The 23500-nt window shown below is 36.8% G+C and overlaps 2 protein-coding genes across 2 annotated transcripts in view; one reads left to right on the top strand and one right to left on the bottom strand.

Annotated features, from left to right (window-relative positions):
• Nucleotides 1-14675, bottom strand: part of neurl1aa (neuralized E3 ubiquitin protein ligase 1Aa) — an 85418-nt gene extending 70743 nt beyond the window's left edge. Inside the window, exon 1 of the mRNA XM_051901848.1 lies at nt 14155-14675. Within this exon, the coding sequence (XP_051757808.1) occupies nt 14155-14236 (82 nt within the window). The 5' untranslated portion in view covers nt 14237-14675. The remainder of the gene's footprint in view (nt 1-14154) is intronic.
• Nucleotides 14676-17844: 3169 nt separating this feature from the next.
• cfap58 (cilia and flagella associated protein 58) overlaps nt 17845-23500 on the top strand; it is a 127002-nt gene continuing 121346 nt past the window's right edge. The window contains exons 1-5 of the mRNA XM_051894694.1: nt 17845-18002; nt 19707-19967; nt 20113-20261; nt 20538-20694; nt 23021-23215. Of these exons, the coding sequence (XP_051750654.1) occupies nt 17994-18002; nt 19707-19967; nt 20113-20261; nt 20538-20694; nt 23021-23215 (771 nt within the window). The 5' untranslated portion in view covers nt 17845-17993. The remainder of the gene's footprint in view (nt 18003-19706; nt 19968-20112; nt 20262-20537; nt 20695-23020; nt 23216-23500) is intronic.

Genomic DNA, 23500 nt, shown 5'->3' with positions numbered 1-23500 from the left:
TATTCATAAATAGGCATGTGACGGTATAAAATTTTCATGTTGCGATAATTGCTAAAGCTTTTATCACGGTATACGGTATTATCACGGTATTGAAATAAGATGCAAAAAAAGTGTTGTCATATAAAAGGTTTAAGAACTCTTTTTCTTATAACAAAAAGAACTCATTTAAATACAATTACACAATACAAAAAATAAAAATAAGGTCTCATTATTTAACGTTAGTTAATGCATGAACTAAGATTAAGAATGTATTATTTTCTGTTAATGTTAGTTAAAAAATACAACTGATCATTGTTAGTTTTAGCTCAGGTCCATTAAATAATAGTTACAACTTTTTAGTAATGTTATTAAACTTTAACTAAGAAATTAACATTAACTAGGATTAATAAATGCTTTACAAGTATTTTTCATTGTCAGTTTGGTAATAATGAAATAACATGTTAACTAATGAAGACTTATGTCTTAAGTGTTACTGAACAATAATATATAATCAGAACATTTTCAATCATTCTAGCATGTTGTAGTCCAGATTAAAATGTAAAAATTTAAGTTTGAAAATAAATAGCCTTTTAAGTCTTTACGTATTACAGTCCCTTTAGGACAAGTCATTTCACCCGGTGGCCATCTTTGAAACGCCTCTCAGGCATTCAAGTGCAGCTCCTATCTCTTTGAATGGGGAAACATCAAATTCTCCAAAACTGTTTGCCAAGCTTTCGAGTAAATTTCGTATTTGAAATCACCAATGAAATCTGACAACAACTGTCTCATAAATTTTGTTTCTAAACGCTCGAGTCATGACAATACGAGTGACACGTCTAGTGTTATTCTATAGTCTTTGGTATTAAGTATTTGGTGCTGTGATGAACAACATTGCGAATACAAAAAAACAAAATGTCTATTTGAAACATTTTAGATACTGTTCAGTAGCGCAGTTGATTTGTTTACGGGGTTTCCAGGGTAACCGCTTCATTTCTGCGGTTCCATCAGCGCCCTCTGCTGTCAGAGAGTGAACGTGTACTTTCATTCAGCGTGTCTCCTTCACTCGTTCCGCCATGTGCTTCTCGTGCACGTTGGATTTGTTTACATCTGAGTGCGCATCCCTTTTAACGCAGCAGACAGCGGTGTTGTGCATTTTATACGGTTGATGGGGAAAGTATTCTTAAATTATATTATAAAAATTTGAATAATTCGTAATAAATAATTATTCACGGTATTTTGAAGTGCCCACGATAACAATATTGTGCATTTTCATTATCATGATATATCGTATTACCGAATATCGGCACGTCTATTCATAAAACAGTAGGTAAAAAGTACCTGGATGACCTACTACTTTCGGCAAGGTTCCGAAGTGCGCATTTGATAGACACTTTACTATCCCACAAGGCCACACAACTGATGCTCTATGTCACATGACAATGACAACATGGCGGATGCAGTACGTCCAAATTTCATTCATACTACACACATGCATACTATATAGAACATACTTTTTTTTAACAGCCATGAAGTAAGTTTGAAACCAAATGTATGTAGTACCTATAAAGGCAGGAACACACCAAGCCGACGGTTGGCCGTTGGGCAGTTTTTGTTTGTCGGCTGACTGAGTTTTCTCAGTGTGTTCTGCGCCGTCGGCTGAAGTTTCGTCGCCACTAGTTCGTCGGCGTCGGCTTGGTGTGTTTCTGCCTTTAGGCTATATAGCATTCGATTTCAGACAAAGTCTCTCATTTACTTTGTCCCTGAATGAATCAGCCATTTTGAAAGAATCGTTTGACTAAATGAGTCAATGACTCACTCGTTAAGACAACAATTTGCCGCCACCTTCTGGCATTTTTAGTATTATTTCATTTTAGCCTAATTTTGATTGTGATCGTGATTGTAACAATAGTTCTGGTTAAAGAGATACAATGCTTTTATTAATAGACTAATAAGACTGAAATAGGAGATAACATTTTTAAATATAAGTAATCGCAGTCGCAATGCATACAATGTTTTTGTCTGTCATTCTTTAAAACGGGCCTCCGAATTGCAAAGGCCGCCTCTGTCCCAAGGAAAATTATTTCTTTGCACGCTACAGTAGTTTTCCCAAAGACCACATAGAAAAGGCATTGCTTCGAGAATCACCTCACCTTATGGCTATTAGTGTCACAGTATAAATTTGGGAAGGTTTTAATGTCCATAATATTTGTCTTAATGTATTATATCTGGAACTGAAACTCAAAATTTATGTTAGTCCATAAAGTCATTATAAATACAATAAGCTGTATAAATACAATTTCAGACCATAACTGTGACCTTTAGCTTAATCACTGGGGACAATCTGGCTTAAAACTATATGCATTGTGCAAAGTCCTATACAAATAAAACTGACTGTTGATAAAACGAAAGTAAATACAGGACTATTGTACTGTTTCCGTGAGCAGCACGTGATGTTCAGTTCCGTTTTATTATGGGAAAGTCGGGTCATCTTTAACTGACATGGTCACAAGACCAGATGTCTTTAGAGGGTGTTTTTCTTTTACACAAGCTAAGATAAGTTTAACTGACAATTTAATAGAGCCACACCCATAACAATCACAATGCGTACCCAAAGAGACACATCCAACATGTTGTGTGTGTGTGTGCATGTATGTGAATGTATGTTTCAGCATGTGTGCAGTTATGTGGTGTGTACATTATATACACTACAGTACTTCTTATCTTGAGAGATCACAAAGAATCAATCAATCATCTGTCAAAGAACAAATCGCACGTTTGTATGCCTAGGATTCATACTCCTAAGCACAGTATAGTCTTGTGTAGCTGCACCTTCTACTTATACATGTAAGGTCCTGTCCACAACAAATCTATCTATACAATTCTACATGTTTTATCCTACTGAATTAATTGCAAATTTACATATGAATGAATATATGAACATTTTCTGTGCTCTTGTTTCATGAATATGAAATCATGTCTCAATACAGGCACTTTATAAACACAAACATGGACTGTGGGCGTGTCATCTGATGATGAACTTCACGAATATAATAATTGTCTCAAGATGTATGTCCTGACTCACTGCTCCAACTCTGTTTATGTAATATTAAATGGAAAGGCTTAATCAGATGACTGATCCTGTTCTAAGGCTCTTTTTTAAACACGTTTATGTGTCTTTCAGTGTGCTGCAGTAACCTCAGAGCTTTTATACCTCTAGATGTGAAACAGAGGCCTATTTTTGTTCTCATTCTGGTTTTCTATGAGGTAATGGCAAGAGAAATGGGGAGTGAACTGTGTTGCGTAATAGCTTTATGGACAGAAATATACAATGAAAACCTAGTGCACATTGTGGACATTTAACCTCTACAGCGTCTTTCAGGCTAACTTTTATTGATGTGGTATTATTAGACTTGACCATGATTTTTGTTCTTTTTCTCCCTCTTTTCCCCACAATTTTACATGAAAATAAATACTTTCTTTTGATAAATGTGTTTAAAATGATTGTAACACACTAAATATTTTAAATAATTGATGTGTGCTCGTATTTGAGATGCAGTAGCAGGGTTATTATCATTAATTAAAACTAAAACCATTAAAATAAATAAACATTAACTGAAATAATAATAATATATGAAAATGAAACATTTTTATTTCAGCTAGTGGATTTTTTTTTTTTTTTTTTTTTACGTCAGCATCAACAGTATTACTAAAACTTTAACTAAATAAAATAATAATGATAAATAAAATCTAATTCAAAGTTTTAACTAAAACTGTAATAGCAGTGATGCTAAAATGATTGATTGATTCAATCATTCATTCATTCATATTTTTTATTTTAATTATTTATTTTTTATCTATATTTATGTTTAATTATTTTTATATTTATTTAATTTTTATTTATTTTTAATGTTTTAATTACATTTTAAAAATTTTAAAACTACTTCTTGGGGGCAAAATATAATACTGATGCTGGTAATATTTAAAATTTAATAATTCATAATATTTAATAATTATTATTTATTTTTGATCTACATGTTTAATTATTTTTTTATTTTTTACATTCATTTATTTATTTTAAATTTTTTTAATTAAGTTTTACAAAAAAACAAAAACAGAAAAAAAAAAACTTCTTGGGGGCAAAATATAATACCAATGCTGATAATATTTAATACTTCTTGTAATGAATACAAAATTATGACTTAGTTATGACCTAATCAATTAATTGTACTTTTAGCACATATTTCTTATACCAAAAGATAGCAGATTTGTTGTCATATGTAAATTATGAAGAAAAGTGAAAGATTTTTTTTCCCTTTGCATGGTGCAGCATCCACGCCAATGGCATATTTCCAAAATTACAGGGTGCACCTTTAAGCGCCGTATATCAAACACGGCCTTGAAAGAGAAATCACTGCGGGCCAGACATAGATCACAGCATTCCAGTCTCAGTTTCAACACTTTAAATGTTAAAACAATTGGTGTCTGCAATGCTGTGCAATCACTAAACAAACATAATTTCCTTAATGAGAAAATCTAGGAGAGGGTCAAACTGGGGGTGAGTTGAAATTTTCCTGCTTACAGTTGAGAAACCTGGATGAGGGCATTTTGGACAAAGTCAAATTCAGGTTAGCCATGTGTGTTGCAAGATTTCAGCTCATGGAAACGTTAAATGTTCCCATCAACGGCCTTCGTCTCCACAATCAGGTCTGCTGATTAATAGTCCTGAGCTGCCAATAGATCTGAGAGCTGTTTTCTTTTGGACAAAAAACACCTTGTTCTTCGATGAGAACTTTATTCAAGAATACCTGCAGAGTTATTCTGTAACTAAACAACTCGGACCATGTACACAAGAGAGCAATAGAACACACAAAAAAGGTTCATCCTTCAATAATGGTGCTTGCTAAGGCATGCATCGCAATCAGCATACTTAGCTATTAGCATATTGCTCATACTTAGTGTTAGGGGTCTGAATAACTTCACAGTTTAAATCTAAATTTAAGGTATTTGAGGAAAACAGTTTTCTTCATATAGTGGACTTCAACAGCTACCAACGGGTAGAAGGTCCAAACTACAGTTTCAGTGCAGCTTCAACGAGGAATAAGGGTCTTATAGCGAAAATTTATATACTTTTTAACCACAAATGCTCGTCTTGCATTGCTCTGCGATGTGCCACGCATTACATAATCACGTTGGAAAGGTCACACGTGATGTAGGCGGAAGTACCGATCCAGTGTCTACAAAGTGAATGTGCAAAAACTAAGTCAAACCACCTTTACAAAAAAAAAAGAACTTTTCTGAAGTTGGAGGAGAAAATGAGAAGTTGTTTTTCACCCTACCACGGTACTTCTGCCTACGTCACACGTGACCTTTCCAACATAATTACATAATGTGTGGCGCATTGCAGAGCTAGTGCAAGATGAGCATTTGTGGTTAAAAAGTATATACATTTTTATTTTTTTTTTAGAAAATGACAGATTGTTACGCTAGATAAAAACCCTTTATCCTCGTCTGGGATCGTGTAGAGCCCTTTGAAGCTGCATTTAAACTTCAATTTGGACCTTCAACCCATTGGTAGCCGTTGAAGTCCACTTTATGGAGAAAAATCCTGTAATGTTTTCCTCAAAAACTTTAATTACTTTTCGACTGAAGAAAAAGAAAGACATGAACATCTTGGATGACATGGGGGTGAGTAAATTATCAGGAAATGTGAATTCTGAAGTGAACTAATTCTTTAACACCTTGTATCAATAGAGTTTATCTTCTTTCTTTCTTATTGTCCATACAATGAAAGTCAGTAGGGTCCAGTGTTGTTCGGACCCCGGCATTCTCCAAAATAAAAAGTAAATGATGACAGAATTTTTATTTTGGGTTGAACTTTCCCTTTGAGAGACTCTGTATTGAACCATGCTTTCAGAGTTCAGATCAGTTAAATTGCCTTGCACAGGAGTTCATTTCACATAACAGGCAATTTTGTGCACCTTTTCAATGCTTAATAAACCACAAAAAGCCTTCGAGCTATTAACAACTCTCTGTGAGTCTGACCTTTTTAATTTGTCTGAGGCATATCAGGCAGCTGTCAGAAATGAGCCGTGAGCCATTATTCATTCAGTTCACAGCAGATTACTGTGATTTTCTCTCTCTCTCACTCTCTCTCTCTCTTTGGTCCCGCCATGTTAAATAGTGACTTCAAATGTACCGGAACTAAACTGTTGTTCCCAAAGGGAAACTTCATCTAGCTGTGAATAGCTTTACATTTTATATATGGTTTGGTTTGTGTCTGTATGTGAGTGTGTGTGTCCTCTATGCAAATTGTTGTGTGGGCTTGTAAACTGTAGCATGTTGAAAAAGCAATCTGTATCATATTCTCCCTGATGGCCTCCTTCTGCCTTTCAAGCTTTGATTTGAATTACATGATGCATGGATGCGGCATGTAAGGAGCGAGCTTTGCCAGCATGAGTGGAGTTCGAGGTCAGATACAGTAGAAACCAAGTGATCAACAAAATGTCATGTTGCCTGTTGCTGTTCACATTAGTGGCTGATTAGAATGGAAGAGAGAATGGAATGGAACTAGAATGGAAGATTTATCGCATTGTGCCTGGTTGAGATGTCTTTCACAATTATAAATTGTATGGAATTAAAGAATTTGTATATTTGATTAACAAATTAACCCATAGAGCAAAACAGCATTTTCCCCAAATTTTTTAATATTTTTCTATTTTTTAAGAAATATATATTGTTTTCTAGGTTTCTTAAAATGTCAGTATGAAATATGATTTATCATTTTATCCCATACTTAGAATTTGTGCCCTGCATTTCAACCATCCAAGTGCACACACACAGCAGTGAACACTGCATTTTTGCTGCGGTGCCCGGGGAGTGATTGGGGTTTAGGTGCTTTGCTCAAGGACACCTGAGTTGTGGGTAACGATAGTGGAAGAGAGTGCTGTTCATTCACTCCCCCCACCTACATTTCCTGCCGATACTGAGACTCGAACCCATGACCTTCTGGTTACAAGTCCGACTCTAACCATTAGGCCATGACTGCCCAGAGATAAAGAGATAAAGATTGTGCAGAGATAGAGATAGATAGAGAGATAGAGATTGTGCAGAGATAGAGAACAAAATAGTCTTTAATAAAATAAACAAGGAACACTCAGTAGATTGCAGGAGAATAAACAACACAACCACTTTAACTTAGACTATACCGGACAAAAGAAAAAGAATGAAACTTATGCTGCGTTCCAGGCAGGTTTTTGAGCCCGTAAATCACGATTTCAAAACACGACTCACGACTTTGTAGCATTCCAGGCAAGTCATGCCAAACTGCCTGAGCTCAAGGAATTGTGGTAGCTAGATGTAAACAAACCAGCATGGCGGACCGTAAGGGGCTTATGCTCATTTACAATCATTTCTATCGCCAAAGGTTCTTAACATTGTAATACATAATCGTGTGTGTATTATTTATCATTATTATATTATTATTAATTTGATTGCAATGTTATATTGTCCTAAAATCTATTTCTCACCATGTACCACCGCATCCGTAGGGGCTGCCATTGTTGTTTCGCGGGCTATGTGCCGCCAGAGTGTGGAACTGGGAGTACATCAATCTAGTACGAGTTCACGGGTGGGAATTCACGGGTTTGACTGCCATTCCAGTGCATTTTCACGGGTAGAAGTTTTGAAAAACACGGGTTGCCTGGAATGCGGCATTAAATACATAGGAAACGTAATCAAGGTGAACAGAAACAGGTGTGTTGAAACTAATTAACAGCCAGAGAAACTAACTAGAAACTCAGGCAGGCAAACAGGAACAGAACACAGTGAAAGCAAAACCAAAACAGACTATATGGGTTACACTTTTATTATTGCAGAATTAGAGCTAGAACAAATTGCGATGAACTAAGATGAGCAGGGGCGACCATAACTTTTTTGGTCTGTTTCTCAAGGGAGCACCTGGAGATGTTGCTTGGTAATCACACTTTGCTCTCCTCACTATCTTCTTTTCTCTCGAACATGGTAGATGATGATAATGATGTTTTGTTGTTGTTGTTGTTGTTTTTTAATTATTTAATTAACATTAATGACACAGACAACAGCAAGAATATTAAGGTGCTGTCACTTTAAGACGGAACGCATGCACGGACTGAATATACAGTACTGACACATATCCGGTTTCTTTCTCAACTGTTCCCTAATGACATAACCGAGAAAATACTTTCCGAGTCCCGAGACAGGTATTTTGACATAATTTTGTGTGTATGTGTCCGTTCAAGCAAAAGTAAACGCGAAAGAGGAATCAATTGCCCTGTCTGACTCTGACTCTCTCTGTGTGCGTGCGCGCGCTTTGGGTGTGGCACAGATAACAACTCACGAGTCCCGATTTTTCACCTCTTCTTCCGCTTTTAAAATCGTTTGAATGTGTTAATTGGCGAGACAGAACACGTCCAAATGATAAACTTTCACTCTATGATAGTTAAACTTAGCAGTTAATCCGCGAATCACTTGCGTGCCGAACCGTTGGACCTTAAGACTGATTTATACTTCTGCGTCGGACCTACGCCGGAGCCTCTGCGCCGTAGGATATGCGTCTGTTTTTATGCATACTTCTGCGTTGTTGTCCGCGTCGACGTGCATGCAGACCACTAGTAGGCAGTGTCCGCGGTCATGTTGCGTATCAAGGCAAAAGCCGAAAAAGCAGCAGCTTGTCATGTACGTTGTCAGGGAAACAACAGAGTCAATACGGATCACGGATTACTGCGATCCGTTGCACCCCTAATAATTAAAGAACACACTTATCATCATGATTGCTATCTTACCAGAGTTGTAGAAAAATCCTACTCCAGTAAGTAAACGTGTCCCTGTGAGCCAGTCCCCAAAAATGTTGGTACTCAAAAACGCTTCCCTCCATGTTTTCTGGTGCGTATCGTTTACTTTTACCACGCATGCGCACCTGCGCACCACTTATGTGCACCCCTGAAGATGAGCCTTTCAGCGCTCTTTGCATGCTTTCTGCTATGCCAAATCACGCATTACAGTATGCTTGCTTTTATGTTAAAATTAACAGTGGTTTGTGAACGGAGCATTTATGCTGGGATGTGTAGGCTGTGCAGCGACATGTAAATTGAAACTATAGAGTATCTCAGAGATGACATGTTTTTGTATGCAAAACCCGGAAGTGAGTTAGCATTTTAGGACTTCCGGTTCCATCGCCCTTAAGTCTATGGCTGTGTCCGAAATCGCCCCCTATACCCTTAAATAGGGCACTATTTGAGGGGACAACCATTTGTAGTGGTGTCCGAAACCATAGTGGACGGTGCACTCATTCAATCCCACAATGCACTGCAATAACGAGTGTACAACCGATGCACGCTCAACGGCTAGAGAATACCCATAATGCACAGTGAGAGTCGTGTGCTGAATGAATTCCCGCGTCTCGCAGCTGAATCAATCATCTATTTATTTTCCAAACCGCGCTGGTCCAGTATAATATCATACAGGTATAATTTCCTTTTTAATTGATCATTAAATTATTTAATTAAGGTTTGTACATGCTAGTTTTCATGGCAGAGTTTAACATAAATATTCATTACTACAGGGGCTGCCAGTTTGCTACATTTCAAATGATTATTAAATAGCAAGCACAAACTATGCGGGATCGGCAGCCCTTCCGGTGCACTCAGTGTCCGAATTCACTCCCTCGTTTCATTCACTCCTTCAAGTGGACTATATTAGTGGAGTAATGTAGGGAATAGTGAATGAGGGTATAGGGGGCGATTTCGAACACATTTTTTTAATGGTTTTTTTTTAAACCTTTATTGTGTCTTAAAAATGGCGGTTGCTAACAAGTTGCTAAAAGGGACTACTTCCTTTGGCGGGGACTTTAGACATCATCATGACAATCAAGACATTTGGACAGCATTTCTCATAAAAAAGTGGGTGAGTATTCATACACAGGGCAGATCATAATCAGCGAGCATGTTTTTAAATAAAGCTGTTTTCTAAATAAAGTTTGAGGAAGCTTGGTGGTGGTGAGTTGATCCGTGACCATGGTGTGCTGTAGACCATTTATAGCCTACTGTTAGCTTTTTATATCTGACGGCTTTATTTAGGCTTCAAAATGTATAAATGATGTGTTAACTTGTAAAGATTATCTTGATAGACTAAACATCTAAGTGTCATAACCCTTTGTTAAACACAGAGCTTATTTTTTTGCGATTTTCCAAAAGTCTATGGGAAAAATGCATAGGCTTTCGATCGAGGGAACCCGTGCGCCGCTAACTTCCGGGTTGGCCTACAAAAACACGTCATCTCTGAGGTACTTTGTTACAAGGAAATTTATGCGTTTTTAAAGGGGAATTGCATCTCCTTAGCCTTCCCCTGGAGTTAATTACGTAAAATGCAATTTATCATTGTGCAAAAAGAAAGTACAACCTTTTGAGTTGTAATGCTAAATTTAACGGTAGAATTGTGTGTATTTATGACCTGCCGGGACCCGATGTGATATCCACCAATCAGAGAAGTTCCCGAATCTCAATCGGTTTTTTGATTGGATAAAATGAATGGAGAATATCTTGTATTTTTCTGTGGGTGCTTGGCCTATGATTTTAGATGTGTCCTCCCACCCGCACATCTGAGTCTAAATAAGCATGTGTATGTAATCACGAATAGACAAAAACATACAGCCATGTATGACATGAGCACAGATGCGCACGCACACACCCACCCACCCACACCCCTCCCCTTCTCCCTCAAGGCTCATCTTTTCTGGACTGGTTACTGTGCTCATGTTTTCACATCCCCTCCCTTCATAAAATCATGAATCATCTCATATCTCACTGTTGTGTGCTTCTGCAGATATATTTCATATTCAGAAACACATTTAGAACAAATTACATCCAATTCATTATAAGCGCAACATGTTGCTGTGAGTCATTTGGCCAGAAATAGAGTTTCTCAGTCTTGATGTCGCTGATGTCAGTGGGGCCAATTGCAATGGAAACGAAACATTTTATCCTAATCATTTATGATGAGAAACAAACTAGCTTGAAGTGTTACATCTCTCCTTTAGAGAAAAGGAAATTGAACCAGAGTGGAATAAAAAGGAGGTGGGGATGTTTCCATGCCATTACAAGACAAAATTAAACATCGCAGGTTTCATCTCACTGTTCGAAGTAACAATTAGGTTCCAACCTATAATCTTGCACACTACATTTCTGGTGCAAAACAAGTGGCACAAAGATACACATACTGTATATAAACCTAACCTTCCTCCTGTTATCTTATAACACTGAGGGACAATCACCATGGTAACGGTTTACATGCTATGTCCTGTTGTCAAGGAGATCTCGTCTGACAGTATAATGGGTTCCACTGTCCCTTCTGCCTCTCGTTACAATTCATCACAAGAGCACACGCATGCAAACACTTCATCAGGAAATTTGTCCGCAAATGACCTCGCTATTTACTTTGGCAGTTTAATAATGCGTTTGTTTCCCAATATACACGTAAAAAGGACGGTTTCCTGGTGGAAAAAGCATTTTGATTCACCTCTTGTGTAATCTGCGTGCAAATAACCTCTGGAAAAAATTGCATTTTCTTTGCGCTTTCCTGTAATGTTGAAGAAAAGAAAGTCATTTGAAGAGAGAGATGGAGAGAGAGAAACGGCTTATGTGATCTCATGCTCATTTTATATCAATTACAAATCATTAAATTTACAAATCGTTTGTATTACCCTTTGATTGTTGTTGCTGGCCCTTCAGTGCAATCTGTAAATGCACCATCGTGCCTTGTCAATGACACAGATAATTAAAGCCCCCTTTAGCATGTCTTTATTTGAATATAATGGCTTTTTTTGCTAATGAGGGGCGCAATTATATCCGCACTGGCATAATCTTCATAATCAGATGCTCTGTTATGCATGAATCAGAAGAGCTTTGAAACAGAACAGAATCTCCAAAATTACCTCCGTCGCTGCAAACTTCCTACGCAGCACCACTAGGAGTTGGAGAGGAGTTCAAGAGCTGGCAAAGTGTTGGCTTACATAAAATAATGTTTCTGAAGGACATTCAGTCAGAGAAAGTGAGACCATTAAACTTTTCACCTAGTGAACTTGACCTATAGTTGAAATTTCGGCACAGAAAAAATGGGCCATCCTAATAACTCGGACTCTTGAATTGGTCTCATAATTTAAAACTTGTGTCACACTGTACAGTACAGTGATCATACACACAGTACAGAGGTATTTACATAAGTAAATGCTGAGTAATGTTATTGAACATGATGTCCTTAGTGTTTAATTATTTTGCAGAGCTGCTCATAATTGCGTATTGTTATTATTATGACTGTAATGATTAATCACAGTATTGTTTACCATGATGAGTAACATGGACACTGTACAGTTTCACCCATTAGAAACTGATGAATGTGGCACAAGTGTAAGAATCTTATTAGAGTATACAAGAAAAGAAGCGCTGTCCTTCAGCACTCACATGAATTCAACAGTTACCATGAGAATCATCAAAATCAGCATAATTCACAAACAAAACAAATTGCTTTAATGGTGCAGAATGTTTAACTTTAGAATTGACAGAAAAAGAAAAGAAAATGTCTTCTCTCGTGAAAAGCTGGATGTTGACTGAAATCTAGACTAAAAACACATCTCTTTAACCTGGCATACGCATAACACATTTCTATAATTCAAATCTGTTAAAGGATTGTTGGACATAAATTTGGATTTTATCAAAAATATCTTAAATTTGCATAAATTTGGCACAGTTGCTATCCAGCTAACACATTTATGTTTTAAAAACATTGTGGCAACAGTGATTTGCAATGTTTCTAAGGCCCTGTCCACACAAACATGGTATTTTAGAAATCGCAGCTTTTTCTATGCGGCATGGCCGTTCGTCCACACGCAAACGTAATATCCAGTCACTGAAACCGAACTTTTTTGAAAACTCCGGTTACAGTGTTGTCGTGTAAATGGTGAAGCCGGGGATGTTGGCTTGTGACGTCGGAACTGGTGTTGTGCCAAATTTCGACCCCCTGCCAGATTATTACCCCCCTAGTACTGGTAGGTTTAGGAGTAGGTGTGGGGGAGGGGTTAGGGGTGGGGTTAAGATTAACTAATCAGGTAGCGACTTCATCGAGGGGGGTAATAATTTGGCAGGGGGTCGAAATTCAGCAACACCGGAATCAGTAATAACCATTTTTCCAGGCTTTTGATTGGCCAACATGGCTTTATGGTTAGGGTTATATCGCCACCTGTTGGTTTGGCATGCTTTATAGCATATTTTTGCATTTTCATGTGGGCGTGATTTTTTTTTAAAACGAAGGAGGAAAACTCTGTTTATAAAACTCAGTGTACGTGTGGACTAGGTCTAAAATGCTGAAGTCCAGTTTTCTTGTCATGATTATAGCATTAAGATAATGATAAAAGGTTAAGATAAATGATGTTTTATTAACAAAGTTCGGGAGGAACACGTTTAAATGACCTACCCAATCAGCATGAGAGGAGGCATATATATATATATATATATATATATATATATATATATATATATATATATATACATACATACATAGCATCCCTCCATCACCCTGACTCCTCACTCTCGGCTGGTTCCTATCCCAGCCAGGGATACGGGGGGAGTACTCTGGGCTCGGGCCAAATTCCGAGCTCGGACAGCACCACAAATACGCATACTCTTTTCACTCTATGTGATTATTTATAAGTGTGAATTCTTGAAAGTTAGTTTAACATTCTCCTAACCTATTTTTACTCACAATATGACATTCTTTTAACGTTTATTTGTAATATTCCATGAAGGTTAATGTTAACATTCATCATGTACAAATTACATCTTAAGGATGTTCTGAAAATATTCTCAAAACATTTTCTCTCAATGTTATGACAACACTCAAGTAAAAGCAACACCATAAATACACTCCAAGAACATTGTTCTAAGAACGTTTTCCTCATTTTGACAATGCATATCAAATATTAGCCGTGAACAAGTAGTAGATCATCAAGGTGGTCAAGATTTTTTTTGGAACATGGTAACTGGTCAACCGGCTAATAGCTGACTTGAAGCAGCTAATATTCCAAAAAATATCTACCAGTTCAAGTTGAAATCCAACTAGAATAGAATAGAATAGAATAGAAATACTAACCTTTGTGTGAGTTTGGAAGTCTTTGAAACCTGTTCTGCTGTCCCCTGTGCAGTGCTTTGATTCCGGACACACTGTTGCCCATGACTGCTGCTGCTGATCTCCAGATGTTGCACTTTGAGCGTCAGGCTTTAATAACTCACTCTTATCGTCCTTCTCTTGGTTTGTTGTCGCTATTATGTCCGTGACAAGTCGGGTGTGAACCGACTACAGATCCACAAGTTTTTCTCTGCTCGATGAACTGTCATTGAAAAACACATCAGCTGCCCAAACGCGCCCAAGCTGCAGGTGGAAAGACGCGCGTTTGCGCTTCGGGAGAACGCACAAGCCACACAGAGAGGTTTGCAATGAACGAAATGGAAATAAATTGGATATTTTATGTAGGTCAGCTCAAAAACGATTTGATTTGCTAACTTTTCTTCCCTCAGATATTTGTTTTGTCATCCTGCTTTGGTGAATTTTCCCTCCATCGGGGATTTAACGCGCATCTGTCGCCTCTGCTTCTACTTTAGATTAGATCAAATACACTGCCTCAACCATCGGGATAATGTGTCCTCATAATTATGTAATCCACTCACCTATACAATTTGGCTACTACTGGATGCTTTCTTACACACAGTATAGGGAAGCCAACCAATCAAAAATGTGTATGAACATTATTTGCTGCAAGATCAGACTTTAATAGCTCAGGTGTCGACGCACGAAGTCATGACAATGTGTAACTTATTGGCGTCAGTGACTCAACATTATACTTCACGAAAATAAGAACATAACATCCAAGAGATATCCAGAACAGGGAACAGCCAAAACATCGTAATAGTTACACATTTAATAGTGTTCTTTTTCAAGCTATTGTTTTCAAGTATTCATGGAACGTCAACATGGAATTTGCGTTCTATTAGTGTTCTATTATTATTCAGTAAATTTGCACTTGATTATATGAACCAACCAAATATATAAATATACATACTATTATAAGGTATATAATAAATTATTATTAATAAAAAATACTTTTTTTTGCATATATTCTAATTTGGAAATATTATTATATTAGTTTTTTTTATTAATAAAATAATTATATTTTATTTGGTAATATTTGGAATTTATATAATATAATATAATATAATATAATATAATATAATATAATATAATAATATTTTAAATGACAAATTGTCTTCCATATAAGGACATAAACTTGAGTATCCCAGAAAATACATTTGGACTAGACACATGACTCAACTGATCTCTAGGAACTTCCACACCTCTCATTGTGTCATCTGACGTAATTCAGCATGGCTATGGACAGTGAAGTGCAATTATAAAAAGATTAATATAACATTGCCAAATTATGTAATCAGCATGTTGCTTATCTGAGTACATGTGCAGATTTGCGATGACTCATAAAGGATTTGTTTCAGGATTGATAAGATCTGGGCCTGAATGCCAAACATGTCACTGTTATATATAGGGTGAAGTGGGATAGTTTTTGTTTGTGATGCTGCACTGATCAAGTTTTATCCTCAACCCTTTTTTTGTAAACCCACCTCAATGTAAATGTGTCAAAATGGTATTAAATATTATTTTATGTGACAATGGCCCGGTTTCATAGACAGGGCTTAACCTAAACCGGGATTAGGCCTTAGTTCAATTAGGGCATTTAAGTAGCTTTCATAAACGTTCACTAGAAAAAAAAAACATTACTGGTGTGCATCTTAAGACAAAACACTGGCACTGACATATTTTAAGATCTGTCAGTGCAAGTTACTTTCAGTTACAACAGCTCAAACATGCATTATAGGCTAGGACTAGCTTAAGCCTTGTCTGTGAAACCAGAGGAATGACTTTTAAACACAGGAACGGCGTTGACTTGTGTGTTTGTTTTTTTGAGACAGTGGTTTTAATTATATATAAAACATATTTACTTCAAGTTAAACTTAAAGGGTTCACCCAAAAATGAAAATTATCCCATGATTTACTCACCCTCAAGCCATCCTAGGTGTATATGTCTATCTTCTTTCACACGAACACAATCAGAGATATATTTAAAAATATCCTTAGTCCTCCAAGGTTTATAATGGTTGTGAATGGGGGCCCAAATTCTGAAGACAAAAAAAAAAAAAAAAAAAAAAAATGCATCCATCCATAAAAGAAATGAATCCATACGACTCCAGGGGGTTAATAAAGGCCTTCTGAAGTGAATTGATGCATTTTTGTAAGAAAAATATCCATATTTAAAACTTTATAAAATAATGACATGATGTACTATGCATTGTACGGCATGGTGTAGTGTAGAACGTCATGGCATTTTGTACTACGTCACGGAAGTTAACGCTTATTGGACGTACTTCGAATGCATATGGCTGTCACGCCGGAAGTTCATCATTTTACTTTATAAAGTTTTAAATAAGGATACTTGTCTTACACAAATGCATCAATTCACTTCAGAAGGCCTTTATTACCCCCTGGAGTCATATGGATTCATTTTTTTTATGGATGGATTTTTTTGTCTTCAGAATTTGGGCCCCCATTTACAACCATTATAAACCTTGGAGGACTAAGGATATTTTTAAATATATCTCCGATTGTGTTCGTCTGAAAGAAAAGAGTCATATACACCTAGGATGGCTTGAGGGTGAGTAAATCATGGGATAATTTTCATTTTTGGGTGAACTATCCCTTTAAGTAGACATGTCAATCCTTAAAAAAACAAACAAACAAACAAAAAAAAACAATCATGTTTTTGATTGGTGGTTAAGCTGGTTTTTCATGAAAGTACATTAAGTAGATCTAGGCCTACTTCTATCTCATCTACTTCTACAACATTAAGTAGATGGTTTGTTACTGTTCTAAGGTGGTCTACCAGCCCTATAACCAGCTTGGTCAAGCTTCAGCTAATGACCATAAATGTCCAGCAAAATGCAGCTATAAAACATGTTAAAGCAACACAGAAAGCTAACAAACACACCATACATGTATCCTCATCTCTGTACTGTACAATCAGTAATCACTAAATGTTGAGGCTTTAACTATTAAATGACATGGTTCATGTTAGCTCATAAAAGTTTGATGATTAATGACCATAATCTATCAGAACAGTTTTAAAAAGTGTCCACCTTTACCTTACAGCTAGTAGCCTACTTACAGCATATCCTTACATAATGTACCTTGTCAACCATCCTTTAAAAACCACCATAAAAGTTTTAAGTCGGTGATTTCTATTCTGTTAGATGTTGAAGTTTGATGATCCACTATGATGTCAGATAAATTAAAACATTTTCAGAATGGCACTACCCTTGTAGCAATTATTAATGACAATTGCCATCTTCATTTTTACAGGGCAATTGGTCACGAAACTCCTTTGTCCCATTTTTTTCTGAACTCACCCTATGCTGTACATATATTTAAATGAAATCGGTGATACTGACAGTTTAAAAACACTTCATTTTTCCATGCTACTTATTACAGGACATAGATTGCACTGTGTGAAGCTGCCACCTAGTGTAAAGAACAACACATAAACAAAGCAGCAAAAAACTTTGATGGACATTGCAAGTTTTACTCATTATTGTTAATTTCAGGTGTCTTATGTCTGTAAAATATTCTCTCTATAATATTTTGCCGTATTTAGAGCGCTATGTCCCGTTACAATCCCTACAAGAGTTGAACAGCGAAGTGCTCAGTGGGTCGCGGCTGCCAGGCAACGAGGACGCGTATCCCCGGCGACCAAAAAACAGTCGTGAGTGTTGTGGAAGCAAAACACGCACAGTACGCGTTTAACAGTTTATTAAACACAAAACAACAACATTTTGAGGGTTTTTAGAGGGGACGGACAAACGACCGCAATGGAGGAGGTATGTTAAACTGAAACTTTTGCTTTAGTGTGGAGTGAAATATTAAAGACTAATAGATCTAAGTTATTAGCTATTAGCATCTCAAACACTGAATTCTAGCTGTGGGCTCAAAGAAATATCTTTCATATGTAATGCACTACACTATATCCTGAAGCATGTCCGTGTTGCGAGTTGTTAAGTGATGTTAACTTTTTTAAATTAGGCTTCAGTCTATGCTAGATGAAAATAGCTGCAATATACGATAAATATAATAATATTTAATACAAGATAATAAACACAAAAGCATTTACTTGGTCAGTTTTATTAAACCTCATTTTTATAAGCCTTTTCCAGTTTGATAAGATGTTTTTAAGTACATTTTGTAGGTTTGTCAACGTTTAAAACATTAACAGTGTGGTTTATGCTTAGTGAACACAGATGCACTTAAGATTTCTTGATTTGAAATGCTATTTAAAAGAACACAAATGGCAAATTATCTGAAAATGTCTCACTTTAACTGCATTCACTCTTTGCCCTATTAATAACATAAAACCATTACATTTTTTTACAGCAGAATATAATAGCCTATATTTAGATGGATTAGACAATGCTTCAGTGTATGATTCTTTTCATTTTTTTTCTGTTTTCTCCATGAAGCCTGCAAACACTCCAACATCTGTATTAAAGGGTTAGTTCACCCAAAAATGAAAATTCTATCATTAATTACTCACCCTCATGTTGTTCCACACCCGTAAGACCTTCGTTCATCTTCGGATCACGAATTAAGATATTTTTGATAAAATCTGATGGCTCAGTGAGGCCTCCATTGACAGCAAGATAATTAACGCTTTCAAATGCCCATAAAGGTACTAAAGACGTATTTAAAACAGTTCATGTGACTACAGTGGTTCAAACTTAATGTTATGAAGTGACGAGAATACTTTTTGTTTGCCAAAAAAACAGCAAACAATGACTTTATTCAACAATATCTAGTGATGGGCGATTTCAAAACACTGAAGCTTCGAAGCTTTACAAATCTTTTGTTTTGAATCAGTGGTTCAGAGCGTGTATCAAACTGCCAAAGTCACGTGATTTCAGTAAACGAGGCTTCGTTACATCATAAGTGTTTCGAAACGTTTCGAAATTTCAATGGTTCACGTGACTTTGGCAGTTTGATACACGCTTTGAACCACTGATTCAAAACAAAAGATTTGTAAAGCTTCGAAGCTTCGTGAAGCAGTGTTTTGAAATCACCCCATCGCTAGATATTGTTGAATAAAGTTGTTATTTTGTTTTTTGGCACACAAAAAGTATTCTTGTCACTTCAAAACATTAAGGTTGAATTTTAAATATGTCTTTAGTAGCTTTCTGGGCATTTGAAAGTGTTAATTATCTTGCTGGCAATACAGGCCTCACTGAGCCATCGGATTTTATCAAAAATATCTTAATTTGTGTTCTGAAGATGAACGAAGGACATACGGGTGTGGAACGACATGAGGGTGAGTAATTAATGACAGAAATTTCATTTTTGGGTGAACTAACCCTTTAAAACCAACACCTGTTGCCGGCTCTTTGTTCTCATCAGCAGTGCTAAAGTAGACTTGCAAATTGTTACAAATCTGCAAGGCTCAGACTCACTTATTTACAGTACACTGTCAGCACAGGTTTTAAGTTATCAGACAGCATCTTATGATGTCACACTTATGCTTTTGAATACATTTTCAGGCTGAGGACAGCACTTTGGAAACCATGGACATAGACACCCAGGAGGTTTTAAATGAGTTATCAGGAGATGAAAAATTCGAGAAGTTTCGTGTGGAATATGAGAAGGTCGCCAAAGCTCTGCAGAAGTCCCACATGAATGAAAAGAGACTGATGGCCAAATGCAGGGAGCTGAACGCAGAGATAGTGTCCAACTCTGTCAAATTATCCACAGCCTCGAAACTAGCTGATGAAGATCAAGCCACAATCAGCACCCTAAAAATGGTACATTAGCCGGAAATTATGGCACTCTAAAATGGATGTTGTGTTTATTGCATCTTCAAACTTAGACATGATGAACTCTGAATGATTTCCTCATAACATAAGACTTATTTTAGAGCTGTTATCTGTGCATTTTACTGTTGATTAGGAAATTGACAAGGCCTGGAAAATGGTTGAAGCTTCACATGAAAAGGAGTTGCAGGCAAAAGAAACTATCCAGAAACTAAAGGAGGAAATAACCAATCTCAACAATCTTGTTGAAAAAGGAGCTGAAGTCTTTGAGGGCCAAGAATACAGGTAAACAATATTATACAACTGTACATTCAGACTATTCTCAGTTCTCCTTTTGATTCTGGTAGAATAGAGGCAGTTAAGTATCATACATGCTTTTATCTTACAGATAGCCTTTTTGTATGCCTGACACAATTCTTCTTCTAATATTTATTTTTATTCTTAACTCTGTGCCATGGTATATTCTGTGTGATGGCCTTCAGATAAACTATAACCTTGTTGAGGTGTTCTGGTGGGGATGGAGAACAAAGCTTGTTCATAAATCTTTTTGAATGTGCCTAGCATGGGTGATTTGTTAAAGATCAAAGAGGAGCTGACCAATCAGAGAGACAAGCTGCTGTCAGAGGTGGTGACACTCCGGGAGAACCTCACTAAAGCCACTGAGGCTCAGCAGGAGATAGAGGCTGAGAAGAACAAAGCCATGGACATGATTGCTCAGGTATTACATAAAAAGCTTTGTATATGACGCCACTGCATCTTTTGATAACATTATGTGAGTGTGCAGAGTACAGTAACTGCCATGGCATTTTATTAGAATTATATTATATATAGTAAAAGAAAAACACACACATGCATACAAAAACAATTATTCAAACATATAATTGGCTCTTTTCATAACTGACATCAACATCAGCAGTGCTTTACTACTGTTTTTCTCATTTTAAGGCCATTAAAATGTTTTAGGAATAAATGAAAGCATTTCTGTCTCAAATATCTAGCTGTGTCAGCAAATCAATATTTGAAATATGGTGCCTGGTGATTGTTACTCTTTAAAATTATGCGGATTTCTAGCAGTTCTACCAAAGTCCCTTTAAGACAAGTCATTTCACTCAGCGGCCATCTTTGAAACGCCTCTCGGGCATCCTGGGCATCATGCAGCTCCTATCTCTTTGAATGGGGAAACATCAAATTCTCCAAAGCTGTTTGCCAAGCTTTCGATTAAATTTCATATTTTAAATCACCAATGAAATCTGACAACAACTGTCTCATAAATGTTTTTTCCAAACGCTCAAATCATGACAAAAAAACAGTATTTAGGCTGGATCAAGCTAATGCGCATGCGCAGACCTAAATGCGCGTCTCTTGTGCCTCATTTCGGAGGCGCGCGTCTGACTGTTTCTATAGAAACCGGTGCTTCTAAAGGCCGCTGCAGTGACGCGATGACTTTACAGGTTGGCGACTGGCTCTTATTTTGAAGGCGGGACTTATTCCGCCATATTGAGCGTTACACTTTCTCTCGTTCAAAACAATACGTGTCTTGTGTTATTCTATAGTCTTTGGTTCTACTCTTGAATCTTCATATGTTGTGAGAAATGGAACATAAAGCATGTGAATGTGACACTTGAACTTTAAACTGTAAATTTGTAAATTTGATTCTTTGATTCTTCTGTCACCTCCCTGGCAACACTAGCTTAAATTGTTTACTGTGTGTAACACAGTAAGAAAATCAATAATTGGCCTGACAAACCACTTTAAACTCTAAATGTATTCCATCCAAAATTGCCTCCAAAATTTAAAGGTTGGAAGATTTGAAAATAATACTCATTTGCAACACTTTGGTCACATTCACACAGCAGCAGAATACAGTTGTCAGTTCTGTATTTAAGTCCTTAATACGCTTACGTTCACACGCAGTACGGTTATTTACGTACAACCGCATTCTATAACAGAACTCACACCTTTCAGGACTCACAACCGCATTCTTGGAATATTAAGTAACTTACTAAGCAGAAATGTGAGCCGTGTGTCATCTGAAGATGTTAGATCCAGTCACTCGCAAAAATGACGTGACACGCGTGTGCAACAGTTAAGACTCCGGCTAGCGCGTGTTTACATGCTGCTGTTGGTTAATAAAGTTTTGATGGATGAATTTGCTGTTCAATTAGTCTCTTGTCATGTCAAAAGTGATGAGACTTTTCAGTTTTATGGACGTCGCCATCTTTAATATTACGTTGGCCACTGTCGTTATGGTTACTAGTAAGAGAATACAGGCTTGACTCTCACTACACGTTCATACAGACAGTGTTTCAGACGCTACTGTAAGTTGCTGTGTGAACGAGACATTTCAAGACTCACACCTGTAAGTAAATGCGGTTGTCAATCCCAAAAACTGACAGTGTGAATGTGGCTTTTAACTACTGGCTGATGCTAATCATATATATGTCTGTGTGTTAGATAGATAGACAGACTGACTGACAGATAGACCGACAGACAGACAGATAGATAGATAGATAGATAGATAGATAGATAGATAGATGATTGATTGATAGAGATAGACAGATAGACAGACAAACAGACAGATATACAGATAAATCAATAGATAGATAGACAGACAGACAGACAGACAGACAAATCGATTGATCGATAGATAGATAGATAGATAGACAGACAGACAGACAGACAGACAGACTGACTGACTGACTGACTGACTGACAGACAGACAAATCGATAGATAGATAGACAGACAAATTGATAGATAGATAGACAGACAGACAGACTGACAGACAGACAAATCGATCGATCGATAGATTGATCTACACAGATTGACTGACAGACAGACACAGACAAATTGATAGATAGATCTAGACAGATTGATCTAGACAGACAGACTGATAGATAGACTGTTAGATAGATAGACAGTCAGATAGATAGACTGATAGATAGATAGATAGATAGATAGATAGATAGATCTTCTAGACAGATAGACTGACAGATAGACAGACAGACAGACACTGTCTCTGAACAAAACTGTCTCTCTTTTACAGCTCCAGCAGGACATCCAGGTGCGTCAGAATGAGGTTCAACGGGAGACCAGGAGGAAAGAGAAGTTGGAAAAGGAAGTGAAGCAGCTTCAAACTGACCTGGAGTCCAAACAATCAGAGATTAAATCACTGACTCAGCAGAGCCAGCGTCTGCAAGATGATCAGCAGAAACTGGAACAACAGCTCCAGGAGCACAAAGTAAGAGATTCTGATCTAGTGGGTGGAGAGTGACACCCACAGTTATCATGAACGAGTCAGTGGTAGGATGATCTTAGTTTACGACCATAACCCTAAAAGAAAACTTTCTGTGTTAAAAAATAACTTTGTAAAAAAAAAAAAAAAAAAAAAGCTAAAAGTTTCTATATTTCATTTTTTTTTTTTTTTTTGTAAAAACAAACAAACAAACAAAGCTTAATGAACATTATTTCCATATGAGAACATGTAAATGGAAGGTTATCAGATTTAGCTGATATCTGAAGATAT

Source organism: Ctenopharyngodon idella, chromosome 1 (assembly GCF_019924925.1).
Source record: "Ctenopharyngodon idella isolate HZGC_01 chromosome 1, HZGC01, whole genome shotgun sequence".
Lineage (NCBI taxonomy): Eukaryota > Metazoa > Chordata > Actinopteri > Cypriniformes > Xenocyprididae > Ctenopharyngodon > Ctenopharyngodon idella.
Note: the sequence above shows the minus strand (reverse complement) of the source record. Positions and strands in the feature narration are given on the sequence as shown.